At 47.2% G+C, this 17,766-nt stretch overlaps 1 protein-coding gene across 5 annotated transcripts in view; it reads left to right on the forward strand.

Annotated features, from left to right (window-relative positions):
* Window positions 1-739: 739 nt before the first annotated feature.
* Window positions 740-17,766, forward strand: part of klhl13 (kelch-like family member 13) — a 36,415-nt gene continuing 19,388 nt past the window's right edge. Inside the window, exons 1-2 of one of the 5 annotated variants that reach the window (XM_027030059.3) lie at window positions 744-838; window positions 5,570-5,659. In XM_027030059.3, the coding sequence (XP_026885860.1) occupies window positions 780-838; window positions 5,570-5,659 (149 nt within the window). In that variant the 5' untranslated portion in view covers window positions 744-779. Of the gene's footprint in view, window positions 839-1,298; window positions 1,318-5,569; window positions 5,660-10,996; window positions 11,479-17,766 lie in introns of those variants that run through there. The other 4 variants (XM_027030060.3, XM_081720046.1, XM_027030063.3 and 1 more) reach the window with 4 other exon arrangements.

Below are 17,766 nucleotides of genomic sequence, written 5' to 3' on the forward strand. Positions count from 1 at the left end.
AAAACAGTTTAGCCTTTTCTTTTTTTTTTTTTTTATTGTGGACGATAGAAGCGTCTGAGTCGAACAGCTTGGTCCTGCATCAGTAACATGATTGAAATACACTCAATATAGAGATTTAGATTATTTACTTAGGGGTGGACGGACAGACATATACACTTACAGATAGATAGATCATTTTATATTTTGTAGCCTGAAATAAATAACCCAGTCAGGCTACTGCTAAAGCAACATTTTGTACAGCTACAGACTATACTGAGGGGACCATGTCGGCATGCTTTAAATCTTTCAGTAAAACCCGCCAAACAGCACGATTCCCACCGTGCACCAGGAATGTCAAACTCGTCTGTACTGCAGGGCTTTCACGGAACTCATGCCATCCAACCTATACTCTGAGAATATCCGCTGGGAAACTCTTATGACGGCCAGGTCGAGCTCAGCGGGATTTACACTCAGGAATGCGGCTGAAACGAAGTGCAGCTCTGTAAAAATGATTATTCCATTGACAGCGACTATTTTTCAGCCGAGGCAGATTCGTATGCAGCGGAGCGATGTCTTAATTTCATAGGATTTAAGCCCTTAGGTATTACTACTTGGCGCTTGTTGAATCAACCAATCATTGAATCACATCACAGCTGCGCAATGAACTACTTTCGGCGACGGAAGTTTTTGAGCGTCTGGCATTGATTGACAGTCACGCAGGCCAATTGGCGTCGTGCGCAGCGCAATTCCCTTGTGACCACAGCCAATGAGAATTATAGAGGCGGGTCAAAGAGAGGTCCATGAGTGGAGTGGATTTGAGGGTTTTGGAAGAAAATAAGGGCAAATCCCGTTACTGCAGGTAAACGAATGAAAAATTTAAAGTTTTCTTGTGTGGTATTATGGTTAACAAGGTCACCTAAGGTCATAGATCTTTTCCATGGCAAACATTACATAAAGCTAAGCTGCTGTGTAGCTAAATGTAGCTGGAAAGGCGATGTAAGGAAACGTAGCCATGCTGCTCGTTGTGTGTCCTTTCACCAAATCCCGACGGCCGGCAAAGTTAGCGGAGTCTGGCAATCGTACCTGCTGTCGTGTTGGAAATGTATAAGACGATGGGCCACCGACATGACAGCGTTAGCTGTCGTCGGGTTAGGTTGTCGGGCTATCTTAGCCAGTCAACTTTCAGAAGTTGGGGAACGACCAAAAGCAGACACGTCGCAGGGAGCGGAGTAAAATCAAACTCTTGACAGGTCTGACCATTAAAGCAAGGACTAAGACCTGTCTGGTATCATGGCAAACGCCGTCCCAGTGCGTTTCTGCTCTTTCCCCGTCGTCAGGGTACGGTGTAATTTGCTCGGTTTGCCTGTAAAGTGGTTTTAACTGGTATATAATTGCTAGAGACGGTCGTGTTGCTGCTGATGGTGTGTGAGTCAGTGAAGAATCACTAATTATTCTTGGATAGTGCCAGTTTATTTTCACTCTGTATCGGAATTCTCAAGGTGTTGGTGTAAGAAGGAAAAACTATGACAAACATTAACCCATCAAGTAAGTCAGGCGAACATGTTTATTGACGCATCATATATTTTCCTGGTTATTGTTCATGCCCTCTCCAGCTGTGTCGGTTGTTATTGGGTTGTCGGTGTTAAGGATGCCGTGGGATTCTTCAGTGCAAAGGATGGAAAATAATGTGTCGTGGAAAAAGCGACCCAAATCTTAGTCCTAGTCCTAAGCCCATACAAGACAGTCTGTACCATTAACTACCATTGTGCAAACGCTATTCATCTGTGTGTAAAAGTAACCAACTGTAGGCAAACATGGGGTATTATAGCCACAGGCCTCTCTGTGGTCTCTGTTCTTGGGTATTCAGAATTAGGACAGTTATTGGAAAGTTAGTGAAGCTCCAGCTGGCCTATAGTACCATGTTTTCTTTTCCTTTTTTAATTTAATTGGGGATAAACACTTTGTAGCAGAGGTACAGAGTTGAAGTGCCCAACATGTGTTGTTTTGGACATAACATGGTCACGCGACCCCCGAAATCTAAAAACAAGCTATTCTACCCAGAGCCCGCAGGCCCAGAGGAGCTCTGAGAATAGGAGCTATGTGCCTCCTTCATGCCTGCCATGTTACTCGATCCTTCTTAGAAGGATGGAGGGTGAGCTCATGATCTCGCATGACGGAAAGCGCGTTTTCCTTTTCTTTCCCCCCTCCCATAATGTGAGTCCTCCTGTCGAAGTAACACATCTCCCACCAGAAAGGACAATTATGAATGAATTGTAAATTATGAATGACGCAGAGTTGGTTAGTCATGTTGGAATAAAAAGACGAAAGACTAAGTCTTATATGTTAGGATTTTGAAGTCTAATCTTGCTTCCAGGTTTTGTTTTAATTGTGTTAGCTATGTTGACCTTTTTCGCTTCGAATCCCTTAAAGGTCTGAGGTGCCACACCAGTATTCAGAAGCGTTAGCGTCGTTACAAATCCAGCAGACTCTGCACACACCTTTTAAAAACTCTCTTCCCTGCTGCCTAGTGGTTACTTGTAATTGAGTCTGCTCTGTCACAAAGTGGGGTTGCTATTTGAGTAAAAGTGCTCCTGAGTAAGACCCACTGTTAAATACAGGCCTTGCCGCCTTGTCGTCAGCCACAGCTGAAGTCTGGTGCCGTGACCCAGCCCATATGGCCTTGTCCGTCAGCCTGCGTGTTGCCGGGGAAGAAGCGTGTGGCACTAGGGAGGGAACTGCAGAGGCGCCGTGTGGAACTCCTGCTTCGGAACTTAAAAAACACACGCAAAAAAACCAACTTATCACCTCTTTAATGGTTAATCATGATGGTGATGTAATATGTGCTGACCTAACGTTTCCCATCGCCAATGTTATTTTGGTACACCATAATGCAAAGTTTCATATTATAAGAATGCTAGTGGCATTGTTGTGTAGAACCAGGTTTTAACAGGCTAACGCGTGATTTACGTTTGGCAGCGGCTAAAGGGGCAGTTTTTGAATATTAGGAATGAACTTGATTTGGTGCAGTCGGGTCCTTGTTTTAGGCCAAAAGGTGCACGTTCTGAGGGAGAGGATATCTGCATGATCACGATTAAGTGGCTGCACCCTTCCCAGTTGGTAAACCTTTCCGTGAAAGGCTGGCCTTGTGGTGAGAACTCGCAGGCGCCGAGGCTGGTTATGGTGTCCTCAGAATACGCTGCCTTTGTCCAGTTGCTGGGGTATTTATCTGAACAGTAATCCTGTAAAAAAGTGCAGTTCCTCTCCAACACCGAGTGTATTTGTACTTCTGGTGTATTGTTTTCTCACGTAAAAAAAAAATCTCAGTTGTATCGGACTTGATGACTGAGCTGGTTTATATTTTACATTTTCCAGACCCTTAATATGTTGTCTTAGGACATCTCACCAATAAGATTTGGGTAAATCTCCAGATTGCTAAATGGCTTAGGAATGTGATTCCTGTCCTGTGTACTGAAAGTGCAGTTCTGCTCAAATCACGGTTAGGCTTATTTAAGCTTTTTTGGCTTCAATCGCCTGCTCTCTGTGAATTTTTTCCTCCCCTCAATGAAGTCTGCAGGTGTGTGCCACATGAAAGAACAGATGCTAAGCATTGGGATGACCTCACCACTGAGCGAGCCTCCTTTTATATGGTTCGTGTAATTATGTCTGTTGCTGTTATTCTCTTTTTGCTAATAGGGTTTCAGCTTTTGACAGCACTTACATGGCTAGTGAGAGAATGGAGGGGATGTGAGCATGATGTAGAGGTTGGGAGAGAGGACTGTCTGTTTTCTTGCTTCTAAAAAGCAGACCTTTGAATTATTTAAGAAAGGGAATGTGTGTGTGTGTGTGTGTGTGTGTGTGTTTGTGTGTGTGTGTGTGTGTGTGTGTGTGTGTGTGTGTGTGTGTGTGTTTACTTTTGTCTTGGGTTTAGTTCTCCAAGTCTACTCTGCGTTTGTCACTGTAGTCAGAGCAGAGCCACATTTTCGTGCCAGCTAGTGTGCTTGTCAGCCTTCAGCTAGCTTAGCAAAGCTCATCCTCGCACTACGGTGACCTCTGCCCATTGCCAAGGCACTGTGGTTGCCAAGGCAATGTGGTGGCTTCCCTGAGCTGTCGAGCTGGTTAACGTGCTCAAATCCTGTTTCTAAGTGTTTCCGGAACCGTGGCTTGCCGTGTGAACGGTCTATGCTTGGACTTTATTTCTGTCTTAATTGTGACAGGTTAACACTGTGAACACAGACACACATACACGTTGTGTGTCCCTGTAGCTCAAGTGGTAGAGCAGGTAAGGTGCTAGCAACAACAGAGTCTTGGGTTTGACCCCCAAGGGAGAACCGTACTGTCATACTGATATGCAAGTTGCCTCTGCGCCAGACCGTGAGCCAAATGCAGCTGCCCGTTGGTAATGCAGTTCCGAGTGCCCGGTTGAAGGTGTTAACGTGGATTATCTTTACTGCCACCACACTGCTTCTACCACACTGCTTCCTCTTTGATACCGGAGTAGAAGGACATCGTTTTCTTTCCCAGCTATAATCCTGTCCAGAGACACACCTTATAAATAAAGCAGCTCATTATAGCCTCCCATAAACACGTCTCTGGGTTGCACGTCGCTGCCAGACGTCTGAAGCGAGAGCGGACCAGTGGGTGGGCCGGTCCACCATGTTGGAGGACAGGTGCTGGCAGGGTTCAGAGATGCGGTGACGGGCTATGGTTTACATGCCTACCTCTGCGGTGTGAAGACCGTCTTACAACTGCCGGCAGCTGATGAGTGTGGATAAAAGTCTTTCTGGTTGGCAAGCCTTACCGGGTTCCCGTGGGCCATTATACATGAATGACAGGAAGTGTTTCCATTAAGTATTGACACTGTTTTGCTTGCTTAGGACCAGGTTTTTCCTCATATTCTCTCTCTCTCTCTCTCTCTCTCTCCCCATGGTGAACCCCAGTCATGTAAATCAGAGGGGTGCCCTGTGTCACAGATGGCAGACAACGCCCCCAAAATATGAGCAGTGGAATATTAATAGCAGTGCCGTATGCTGCGAGGCCTCCACCGGTGGAGCGGGCAGACACGGGGATAGGGGTCACGGAGCACGGAGAGGCGGTGCCCGGAGAGTTTCCACTCGGCCCTTCAATCTGAGGCCGAAAGGGCTGGGAAGCTCTGATCTGCTGTGCGTGTGTGGGTGGAGCTCTGCTCTCCCGACGCCTCTGTTCCAGCCCGTAATTAAACACACATGCCTGCGTGCGCTGGGCAACTGAGGGAGGCTGCGCCCTTAAGCCCTGCCCCTTTAACCCCTGCTGGTCTGTCCAGCTCTGCGATCAGGGTTTAGCACCTTGTTGGAGATCCTTCTTTGGTACCTCACGTCACACTTATTTTTAAGGAGTTTGCGGTTTCTCTGAGTGGGAATTTTGAATTAGTTCCATCAAATTTCTTTAATGGTTAAATGGACTGATTGCGTGTGAACTCTCTGTGTGGTGCCATCCTTGTGTTAGGAAGTGCAGGTTAACCCTGAAAAATGTATGACGCACCCTGAAAGCAGTGAACGGCCTGTGGTTGGTGGGTTCCGCACGTGCTCAGTAGCTGTTCCGCCCTGTTGCACAGGTCCCCTGTGGTTGAGCGCGCGGGCATGGACTACCCTGTGCACCGAGGAGACACCCTGTCCATGGGACTGCACGACAGGTACTGTGCAATGTACGTTTCCCTCTCCTCTCCTCTCCCTCATTCACATGCAGACTTTGCACATGGATACCACAGTCTGTACGCATGCACACACTTTATTATGGACATGGTGTAAGATGACTGTTTTTCTGGTAAGCACTGTTTTGCTTTTCTGTTTTACTTTGTCATGGTTTTCTTAGTTTGCTGGTCTTTTTTGTCCGTCTGGCTGCCTCTCTGTCTGCGTTTCTGTCTTACAAGCGCACATGCGCACACTACTGTAAGCAGACTAAGCATGACCGTGTGTTGAGCATACACTTCCAGCCTTAACCAGCCACCATACAAACCAAAACAAGCCTTCCTCTACAGTCAGAGTAAAACCAAAACAAAGCTTTTATTACAATTAGGTCATCTAGGTCTTTATAAGCTAGTCGACAAACCCAATACGTACACACACACCACACCACACAAATGAGGAACAGTCCTATCTGTACTCTTCACTTTATAAATTTGTAAAGTCTACATTAACTTGGTGTGTGTGTGTGTGTGTGTGTGTGTGTGTGTGTGTGTGTGTGTGTGTGTGTGTGTGCGTGTGTGCGAGCGCGCGTACATCTGTCTGGCTGTCCATCTATAAAGCAAAAAAAAAGTTTGGTGTTATTATTTTTTACACTTTTTTATTTTTTAGATTGCTAATCATGAAAAACTAGAACAAGCTGCAGTCCTATTGGAAGCGGAACCCCTCTGTCTCTCTGCCGTCTGCGGCTCCGGACCTGTAATGTGGTTTGAGAGGAGACACTGAGTCACAGAGAGCACCGAGCTCCTCTGACTGGCTGCCACTGCACTGTTGACTCTGTGACAGCCCGGAGTCGCTGCCTGTTCCTGTCACCAGCAACAGTGCATTCCTCCCTCAGGGCAGAATGCGGTCAGACCGGACGCACCGACCGACAGACAGACAGACAGACGGACAGCCGGGGGTGGGGCAGGAGGTGGGGCAGGAGGTGGCTGGCCCTGGCCTGAGCTCGCAGCGTCGCGCGCTGTCCTGTGCCCCGTGGAGTTTAAATGTGCTCAGAGGCGTTAGAGCTGCTTCGCTCCCCGGACCCGTCGGAAGGCAAAACAAAGGCGTTTCTTTGAGCAAGGCCCAAATGAATCAGGCTTTAAAGGAAAGATTACTGTTTATCCTTTACTGTGTCTGGAGATGCACTTGAGTAGGAACAGTGTGCTTGTGTATGGTACTGGGGCGGTGTGTGTTTGTAGTGGTGACTCAGACCCTCGAGGTGTGTGAGCATGTGTATATGTATGTGTGTTGGATTATTTATATCTGTGCATTAGGCAGCCTGTTTTGTATGCCTTCTAGAATGTTCTGTGTGAGTGGATTGATCTTAATAGTCAGCAAACTCTTTCTCCCAGAGATCTACAGAGTATACACACACACACACACACACACACAAAGGATAATAATGTTCTGTGTGTGTGTGCGTGTGCTCTGTCAGTTTGCTGTTGTTTCAGCTGTTCTCTTTCTCATTTTAGATCATTTTCTCATTTTCACTTCTCTCACTCTCACAAAGCCTGTAGCCATTCTTCTAAAAAGCATCTTTAAATCCAAATCGTCTCCACATGCGCGCACGCGTGTGTGTGTGTGTTTGCTGGCTGTTGCTGTCGCTGTCGTCATCGCTGTTATCCTGACATGGCTTTTACTGGTTGTCTGCTAGCTTGTAAGTGTTGGGTTGCTAAGCAATACTTACCACACTGTACTGTGTGTCTAACGGAGATGGAAACACAAGGCCAAAGCAGAATAAAGAATATGCCTGAGGGATGGATTTGGATGTTAGACTCTTTCTCACTCGCTCTGTCACTCACACATACACACACACACACACACATACACACATATGTACAAAGTAGCAAACTAAAGTGCTTGTGGGTAGGTTTCCTCTGAGAGCAGGGTAATACTGGCATCCATCTGTGGCACGCCTGTCCTTGCAACTGCAGTGCTAACAGGCGAGAGAGCGGGATGTAGAGGGAGTTGGGAAGATGGGCAGAGCAGGGGAGAAAGGGAGAGAGAAGTGAACCAGCAGCAGCTTTTCTACCTTTCTTCTGTTAACGGTTAATTGCAAAACTTTGTACATTTCTGATCCTAGATCAGTTTAAACGCCAGGTGCGTTCTGCCTGCTGTGTGGAGTGGACTAGGGACAGAACAGTGTGTGCATCTGCAAGTTTGATATGATTTCAGATTCTGTGATCATGATTTGATAGACTTTTTTTTAAAGATTTGGGATAAAAAAAATACTTCACAGATGGCTTTAGATTTTAGATTTTTTGTTTCAAATTTATTTTGAAACAAAACTACTGTGAGGTAGTGACTAAAGAAGCTGATCACAGAACAGTGAAACCAAACTACAGATGACATAAAGCCTGACCTGCCTCGTTTGAGACTCCTCTGGAGAGTCAGGCCACGCTAATGCTGCTGTTTTAATGTTCAAACTTACATTTTTTTCCTTCAGTTTCTCAAAAACTACATTTTTTGTGTTAGAAATTTAGCAGTTATCCTTGAAACACTTCGGTTGATGGGGACATGAGAGTATGAGGTAGTGTTTTGTGGGCTTGCTTTGCTGTGCGATGCTAATAATATTTAACACATAGTACTTAGTATTTATCCCCGACAAATGAATGAATTAATTCATCTACAAATGAATGTTGGATTGCTTACTTCTACAGAATGAGTTTGCCTCTTCTGGTGAGATCACTGCTCACTGGCATTAGCGCAAATGCTAGCTCCTGATTTTGAACGTTTCATTTCAACAGGTCATCAGTTTTATCCTTGTGTGTTGGATAATGCCGAACGTGCCTTGTAACTCTGTCAGCTTTCATCAGCTAGGCTGTGTGGTGGCAGTGTCTTGCTCTCTTCCAGTTATACTCTCTTTTCACATGCCTTGTTGCTCTTTTAATCCCTGTTGACCAACACTGGCATTTTTTTATGTTTTACTTAAATGGGTTAAAGTTCACCTGCTCTCTTGCACCCTTTTTCTCACTCTCTCAGAGTATCGTGAAAGAACATTTATCTTGCTCCCTCACACCATCTCTTACTCTTTCTTCATCTCTCTCTCTCCCTCATACTCACTCTTTATATCCCATGCTCCCTTTCTTACTCTCACACTGGTTCACTCGCTTGTTCTCAAAACTGCTTTGAAAATGATAAATGTGGATTAATTGTGGATTTTCTTTGATCTTTGCCAAAAATATTCCGCACGATAAGTCATCCAACATTGTGTGTGTGTGTGTGTGTGTGTGTGTGTGTGTGTGTGTGTGTGTGTGTGTGTGTGTGTGTGTGTGTGTACATGACACACACCTTTTGTAGGGCTAGACCCGTTCCTCACGCCAATGCCCCACACCCCCATTCCTCACACTTGCGCATTCATCACAGTTTAAAAACAGTTCTTTCACACATCAACCTTTAGCTCTTCCCTGTCTGAGTCACCTGTGAAATGCAGCTGTGTAAGTAAGACTGGGTGTGCTGACTTGGTTTCATACACAGCGCTCATTTAATAAAGGCTAGTGGATTACCATAGCTATGCTTTACAAATCTTTTTATACCCAAGTGCCTTTCGTGTTTGGCCTATGTCCTGGGTCTCTGGTCTCTCTCAAAAAATAGTCATAACTTTTGTTCACAGTTTGTCAGTAAATGGTCCATCTTCCAGCTGTCAGAGACTATCACACAGTTTAGTGTCATCGTCTGCTCTGACACACCCATTTAAAATCCACAAAGACCTCGTTAATTAGCTGACGAGTGGCTCAGATGTCATGGGAGCGGGAGAGATGGTAGCGCACATGTTGCGGGAGGCCCTAGGGGACACCACTCTCAGGATGTGCATGTACGTCATCGGCTTTTAGTCAAATGCTTCACAAGGACCAGCTGAAAGTGCCGCAGTGAGGCGAGTGTTAGGCTGCGGCCCTGGCCACATGTATGGGAGCCGGGAGGCGCTTAGCTCGTTTTCTTAAAAAGCCAAATCCACCCGACGGCGAGAAGTCTCTTGTCAGCGTGGCTTGGAGTGAACGCGAGCCGGGAAATTGCATGATTGCACACTCGTAATTATATTCCATTATAGCAAGGTTGGAAGTTCTGAATGAGGCATTTCACCAGAGCTGTTAAACGCACGCGCGCGTGTGTGTAAAGAAACATAATAAATTCTAATAACCCCTAAGTGTGGTTTGTCGTGTTCGTTTGCGGCTCAAACGTATGCTGTAATGGGATCCTCAGTGCTAATGGCCAGGCTCCTTCAGAAGTGAGCTACGTCCACCGAACGCACACAAGACGGAACATCTCTTAGGTGGTGGTGGTGGTCTCCACGCCATGCCTGCGCTCTCTTATTCACCTCTAATAATAGAGGCCTAGCAATAGGCACACCTCTCCCACACTACACATTTAGCACTCAATTAAACTGGGAATGGGTAGAGGGGTGCGTGCGTGCGCGTGCGCACGTGTCGGTCTGTCTGTCGACGTTCAGTGCCTTGTATGTCCAGCAGAGGGTACAAGCTCTGTGTTCACCTGTGTCCAATGGATGTAATAGGCACTCACTCTTATAAGGACCTGACTCGCACAGTCTCTAAATAGATCTCTCTCTCTCTCACACACACACACACACTCACACACACGCCCGCGCAAAGAATACACACAGGCGTAAATGTACATAGCTCTGCTTCTCTGCTGCGTGTGGCTGTATTATATGTCTAATAGAATTAGCTGGGATTTGCCACCTTGTCTTACCACTGCGCCAGCCAGGTTCAGCTGTTTGTGTGTTAATAAATTCACTGGTTTATCCTGCTTCACTTGGTTTCTCCAGTGCGCAGAGCAAGAGGCACCTACAAAAGCGGGAAGCCTCTTTTTCTCTCTCACGTGCAGTCGTTTGACGCCGTTTCCGAAATCGGCACGCGCGAAGGCATGGCAAGTCAAAGGACGCCTGCGCGCGCGCGAGCGAAGTGGCCGCCTGACCTGCAGTCAGCCCGTGTAACGGAAGAAATGTTTGGGAATTAACTGCTCCAAATAATCCGTGTCCTGGGAAGTGTTCGGCTAACCCTGATATGTTAACAGAACGGAGATTTTCGTTCTTTCCTCGTGATTTTAATTCGTTTGAACTCGCAGTATGTGATTGTTTGATCTCTTACTACACACGTTTGCACTTTTCTCCGCATTCATAGCTGCATTCAGAACCAGCATCTCTCATGGTGCGGTCTCTCTCTCTCTCCTCACACACACACAAACACTCTCTTTCCCTTTCTCTTTCTCTCTCTCTCTCCCTCTCTCTCTCTCTCTCCCTCCCTCCCTCCCTCCCTCCTCTTCAAACCTCCGTATAACAGCTCGCCACTGCAGTCGGCTTCCCCTCAGTCAAGGTGGCACCATCCACCGTCTCAGGCCCGGGTGAATTCTCCTCCCCTGCCTTCCTCCTCGCGTCTCTCCACACCCCCCTCCCCCCCATCCATCGCTCCTTCTCCATCCCTCGCGTTGAGGAGATGCCCCGCACGTCGGCTCTGCCAGCCTTTGGCTGAGGAGTAGATGCTCTTGCCTCCCCTCGCTCCTTCTCAAGCCGAACAACATTTTAGCTTCTGCCGCTACCTTCCACGAAGCCGCCGGCCGAGCTCCGTACCGTCCCTCTCCTCCACAGCGCTTTCGCTCCGGGGCTGAACGGCATGGAAGCCCCCGCTGGAAGCCTGTCCGTGGGATCGCTCTTCGCCGCCTTAGCCCGGAGCTGCTGACGATAAAACATGCCTTTGAAATGGAAAAGCGGTTCCCCCGTCAGCTGGAAATTTCCCGTCCCCGTCCTGAAAACGTCCAGGTCCTCTCCGCTATCGCCAGCATACATGTAAGTAGCTCACGCTGCTGCAGCAAAATGGACAATCCTCTGTTTTGAGCGTTTGGGTTTCGTTAGTTACATTTATAGTGTTTTGCCTTTTTATTTCGAGCTTGTCGCCTTGCCCATTTCTCTCTAACTCAACTGAACGGCTCTGCGCGTGTGACTGCAGGGCTGACTCGCGTGCTTTGTGTTGCATAGCGTCAACTGCGAGGTTTCCGCTGTCCGTGTCTTATTTCTGTCCACCCGCTTCCTCGTTCTCCCTCCTTCTCTTTCGCGTCTCTCGGTCTCTCTCCGTCTTCGCCGGATCCACGCGACGCACGGGAGGATGCGCGCGGTCAGGCGTCTTCGTGTCCGTGGCGTCTCGCGTGCCGTGGGTTGGGGGGCTCTTGCCGTCTTTCGTGAAGTACAGTAGCGCGCGGGAGGGGGCTTTAGGGCGGAACGGGCTGCAGCAGAGGTACCGCCGGCGCACGGCGAGTCCGGTGCCGCACCTGCTGTCCGCGGGGCAGCTGTCACCTCCTTCCGTCCCATCTCTTTTACCGTTTGGGGAACAAATTGACTGTCCAAAACGGATAGTTTCTCTACCTCTGCTTAATTTTTAACCCAATTCGAACTCTTTCTGCCTTGTCATCTGGACACGTTGATCAGGCCTCGTTGTTGGGAGCAAATATAATATCGTGTTATTTAATTGGGTTTTTGTGTTTGTTTATTTTCTGGTTACTTAAACAATTCACACCACGAGGTCTAATGGGCAGCGCAATCAGTCGGGTAATAAGTTTAGCAGGATGAGGGTTAAGGACTGCTTTATTAACAGATTATAAGTCATGCTGCAGTAACTGTGAACATTTTGCATACCGGTCCGACACCATGCAGTAGGTTAACGCTCGGACGGGTTTAAACTGATTGCCAATAGATGATTTAAAGTCACCAGGCACCTGAACACTGGAACCTGGGGTCCCTCGATGAACCAGGAGGGTGGCGGGTAAGATGTATTCGTTCCGAATTCGTCGGGAGTTATCAGGTTTCTTTTGTAGACACCCGTGTGTAGTCAAGTGTAGTCATGAATCAGTTGGCCAACCCAGATGATATCTGGACGCCTCAAGCCAGGCTGCATCCACACAGCCTGCTGTCAATGTAGAACAGGAGACGACATCGTGTGTTTAAGAAGGTGGCCAGCGTGTATTCACAGTACTTATGTAAGCCTTAAAAAAAGGCTGACCACAGATGCCCCACGCGCACACACACACACACACACACACGCACAGTGCTACACTCATGTGTTTTCTTGAGTGTTTACAGATCTCTGAAACAGTACTGAAGTCTGCAATTAGGGTTCTATACATATCATTCAGATCATACACTGTAGTTTAAACCTCTCTCTCTCTCGCTCGCTCTCTTTCTCTGAACATTTAATATTGTGCTGCTCAGGGTGGGTGTACAGTAGTTGTAGGTGCATGAGGCTAGTGAATGGTTCTGTTTGTATGGAGCCATGCTGGGAGTGGAGAGGTTGGTGCAGGACCCACATCCTGCTGGGCCTCACTGGAGGTTATACTGTGATGTTCCTGGCGCAGTATTTGTGTGTGTGTGTGTGTGTGTGTGTGTGGTCCCCCTTTCAGAAGGACCAGTATTCTTTTAGCTGCGTGAGAGAGAGAGATCCAGTGGTTTGGTCTCACTATATATTGCCTCTACTCATCACACACGCAGAGGGTGCAGGTCATTCTGAGAACCAAGCAGTTACAGGGAGGACAAGAGTACCCTACAGCATCTCTCTCTCTCCTCTCTCTCTCTGTCTCTCTCTCTGTCTCTGTCTGTCTCTCTCTCGCTCTGTGTCTGTGTCTCTGTCTGTCTGTGTGTGTCTCTCTCTCTGTGTCTGTGTCTCTCTCTCTGTGTGTCTGTCTGTCTGTCTCTCTCGTGCGCTCTCTCTGTGTCTCACTCACTCTCACTCTCTCTCTCTCTCTCTCTCTCTGTGTCTGTCTCTCTCGTGCGCTCTCTCTCTGTCTTTCTGCCTCTCTTGCTCATGTGCATGCACGCACAAACACCACACACACACACACACACACACACACACACACACACACACACACACACACACACACACTTGCTCACTCATTCCCTAATGGTACATGAATCTTGGCTGGACACACACAGCCATTTTCCGTGTGTTTATGGCTTGTATTGTTGTCCTGCCTGGTTGGCAGGTTGTAAACATCTGGTCTGCTGTGGCTGCTTGCATTTGAGTGTGAGTGTGTGTACCCCTCTCCACCCCACGGAAATGCGCTCAAGCCATGGTGAAACTACATAGAGAGGTTTTCATTTACCTAACATAACAGATAACGCACATTTATTCACTTATTATTGAATCAATTCTGTCGGGTGTGTGTGTGTGTCTGTGTGTGTGTGCGCATTCCTGTTTGTATGTAAATATGCATGTGTGCACACACACATGTACAGCTTTGACTCTGTGTGCCACACATTTGTACGTGTGTGTGGGCCTGTGTGTGTCTGACTGCACGTGGGTGTGTGTATGGTGGCAAAGGTGCTCGTAACTGGGCTGGAGTCAGCTCCTTCCAACATGCAGTGTGTTTATTTGAGAAAATATCGACATATGCTTTACTGCCATAGGGTAGGATGCCTTAAATAGCTTTTCTGTTCAGCTGGAGGTTTGGGAGGCTGCACCGTTCTGTCTGGAAGTTCATACTCGCTCACATCAAGGAGTAAAGCAGATCACTGCATAAACCTTTGGGAAATGTCTTAAATATTTGTTTATTTTAAGCAAAATAAACTCAAATTCCAATCTTTCTGATTCTTATTCAGAACTAAAATAAATAATTAAAAAAATATATATAGGTGACAATGCTGGCCTATAATGTCTTTAAAACTCCTTTGATTTTAACGGCACTTGCACACACCCTTCTGACTTTGACTTCTGCTCTCTCGTCACTATCATTTCTCAGATGTACTGGTTAAGGGGAGTAAAGTGTGTGTGTGTGTGTGTGTGTGTGTGTGTGTGTGTGTGTACCCCACCCTTACTCACATGTATTACTTCTACAAAAACATATTCATCTTGTAATGGGTTTTCACCTCCCCAATCATTAACCTGATGAAAGAGAGAGAGAAGACCTAGGAGGATGAGTTGTTTTGTTTCTCACACACACACACACTCTCTTACCTTACGCTAGGCTCTGCTGGCGTGGTGTTTAATCTTGTTGAAATGGGGGGGGGGGGATTCAATTTTCACTTTATAGTGACGATCAGGGAGAGAGAGACGAGGGGGAGTGTGTGGGTGAGACAGCTGGAGAGAGGGTTATGTAAAGAGCAGTGGAACAGAAGCTGAAGAACGAAGGAGAACATGAAAGAAGAGGAGAAACGAGTGAGAACTGATGAGGCGGTGGGGGGGGGGTGCAGGGAATAGAGCAGTGTAATCAACACTTTCTTTTTTTAGTTTGGTCATACAGTTAGTTGCCGGTTGGAAAAACCTATTCTGTAGAAAATACACACACACACGCGCATGCACACACACACGCACAGATGCGCGCACACACACACACACATACACACACACAGATATATATACACACACACACATACGCACACATGCGCCTTACAGCGGCCAGACTTCGGCATATAAAAAGCTACACAGGAGATAAAGCTTTGCTGACAAATGGCCACCCCAACCTGGGTGTTTGTGGGGGGGGAGTGTGTCTGTGTGTGTGCATGCTTTCAGTTGGGTGCAGTGGTCTGTCTAGAAGGTTTCATCCAAAGCGCAAACCGACCGAGCAGCGAGACGCTGCAGGACCGGTATGCATCTCTTACTGGCCGAGAGAGGGGAAAAAAAACCTGTCTGACCCCTTTGATGACCAATGCAGTGAGTGGATTTGGAGTGAAGTAGGGAATGGGAATTTCAGAGACTGAGCCCTTCACGCGTGGCCGGACAGACGCTCCGTTAGCTGGGTTGACGCGGGACGCGTGTGTGGAAGCGCTGAACAACTCGGGTGCCGCTCTGGGCCCGAGGGTTTTCCCAGACTGCTGATTCAGCCACGTGCTCTTAATTTGAACCAAATGCGAAGCCGCGTTCATCCCATCCAGATTAGTGAGACACGCGGAACACGCGCTCGGTCTTCAGTCGTGTAATTCACTTGTGGCCTGCAAGGTTCTTTTTGGCTCTTTTCCCTCTGTGAGGGTGTAGCCCGCACGGGGGGGCGGAGCCTAAGGCAGGGCAGAGGCTGGCTATGGCACGTGTCCCTTATGCCAGATATGGCTGTGCTGGTGTATGGCTACATTTGTTCCCCTGTCCTTTTAAACCATGTCCAGGTTAACCATGTCCTTGCAATCAGAGAATGGCGCTAGTCCAGACTCCCTCCATGCAGTAAGTAGGTGTGACAGTTATTCTCACTGCGGTGGCCCCATCCAGATGCCAAGAGATTGTTTCTTTAAAACAACTGAAGTAGTGCTGGGCAGTGTTTTTTGTTTCGTTCAAATTAACGTTGTAAGATGATTTTCAAAATGTGATATCCGAGAGCTAGTTCTGTGCACTAGCTTGTAGAAAAGGGGTGGACATCTCACTTTAGTGGTGGCACAGGGCACGTGGCACAGGGCGATGGGCAACATTTATTTAGGGCTCATCCAGTCTCATTAACCTCAACACAGTTTGTAGTCTGATAGCCCTTAGACAAAGACATAGCCAGAAAACAGAGATGATTACAGCAGCTGACGACACAAGACAGGATGACAAGTGTAAAGGCACGGTGGACTGCAGGGAAAAGCACTGCCACAAGAGTGTTTATCTGCTTCAGTTACTAGTGCTGTTCCATTTGACATGAAGAGCATCAGGTTGAAATGACTGATGTAGTGGCATTCTTAAATGGATGTCATCAAAATAAATAAATAAAAATAAGAAACTATTGCTTTTATTCCAGCAGAGTTTTGTTGTACTCGAACAATTTGTTACTGATATTTAAAAGAAGCATTTTTTTTCATTACTTGCCTGCTATAGATTGAGTCGATTATTATTTTTACACACCCAAAGTTTGTTATTTTTCAACGGCATTATACGAGGACTAAAAAAAATTAAATCGCTATTTAGAATCATCTTTGAATTTGAAAAAAATCAAGATGAATTCTCTTTGTAGTTACCCAGCCTTAGACTGAAGACTAGTCTTTCCATATGAAACTTGTGATAGAATATTTAATGTTGGCCAACATTTTAAGGACAGAAATGAAATGCAATTTGCAATGTTCCTGTGTTCTGCCAAACAGAAGGATTATGGGTATTCTACGCTGCATTGATTGTATGACCTGTTTTACCTAACGATGAGTCCCAGACCTTGGTAAAGACACATCAGGTAAAATCTGAAACAGCATCATATACGTCTGCCATAAAGCACCCAATCTTTGGTTGTGTGTGGGGGCAAGGAGGGGGTGGGGCTTCCGCACAAGAGCGGGCAGCATTGCGGGGAAGGGCAGGGGCCAGAGGCCAGCATGGTTCCGCTGAAGTTTCAGAAGGAGGCGTGTTTATGAAAGCATGGCCCAGAGTCCAGGACGCTTGATGGGCCCTTGAGTGTGGCGTGGACGTGAGAGAGGCGGCCCTGCCGTGACGACTCCCCGCGCGTTTGGAAGCGCTCACTGGATCTCCTTATTTGGCCAGTTCTCTCTCTCTCTCAGTTCTCCCTCTCCCTCTCTCGCCCTCTCATTCATTAACTCCCTGACTAACTCTCACTCTCTCTCAAAGCCCCAGGGAGCTGAAATCCGTTTTCTCTATAATTAGGTTAATCTTGTTCTTCTAACCACAGAACGTGTGCGTACAGAGCCCGTCCTATGACTGATGGACCAGAGATTGTAGCCAGAGGTCCTCCAGTCCTGAGGTGAAGTGGCTAGTCATGTTACCCATGTTGGGTAAAGCTTAACGCAATCGTACGTACCTTAACGAAGTGCGTGTTATGACCCTGAGAGGTTTGCCCCTGCAGTGGGTTTGTGTGTGTGTATAACATTAACGCTTCATTTTGTTGTAATACCGACATTTTCCGTTGTTTACGTTATTTTACCTGACTCTGGGTCTGTCTCTCACGTGCTCTCTTCCACCTTGCGTTGGGCTGGGGCCGATCTTGGTTGGTGTGTAGGGGTGTGTGTGTGACCGATGTTTCTTGGATTGTCTCTCAATTGGGGAGCATAGCCCGCTGGATCTGCTCATCTCACTCACTGGATTGCCTTACATATGCCGATGAATCTCAGACACACAGAGTTGTGTCAGAACACACCCAAACAAGGGCAGTTTCGGTGCGTTCTGCATGCGGGGGATGGAGA

This window comes from Electrophorus electricus, chromosome 8 (assembly GCF_041902795.1).
Source record: "Electrophorus electricus isolate QZ-2024a chromosome 8, ASM4190279v1, whole genome shotgun sequence".
Taxonomy (NCBI): Eukaryota; Metazoa; Chordata; class Actinopteri; order Gymnotiformes; family Gymnotidae; genus Electrophorus; species Electrophorus electricus.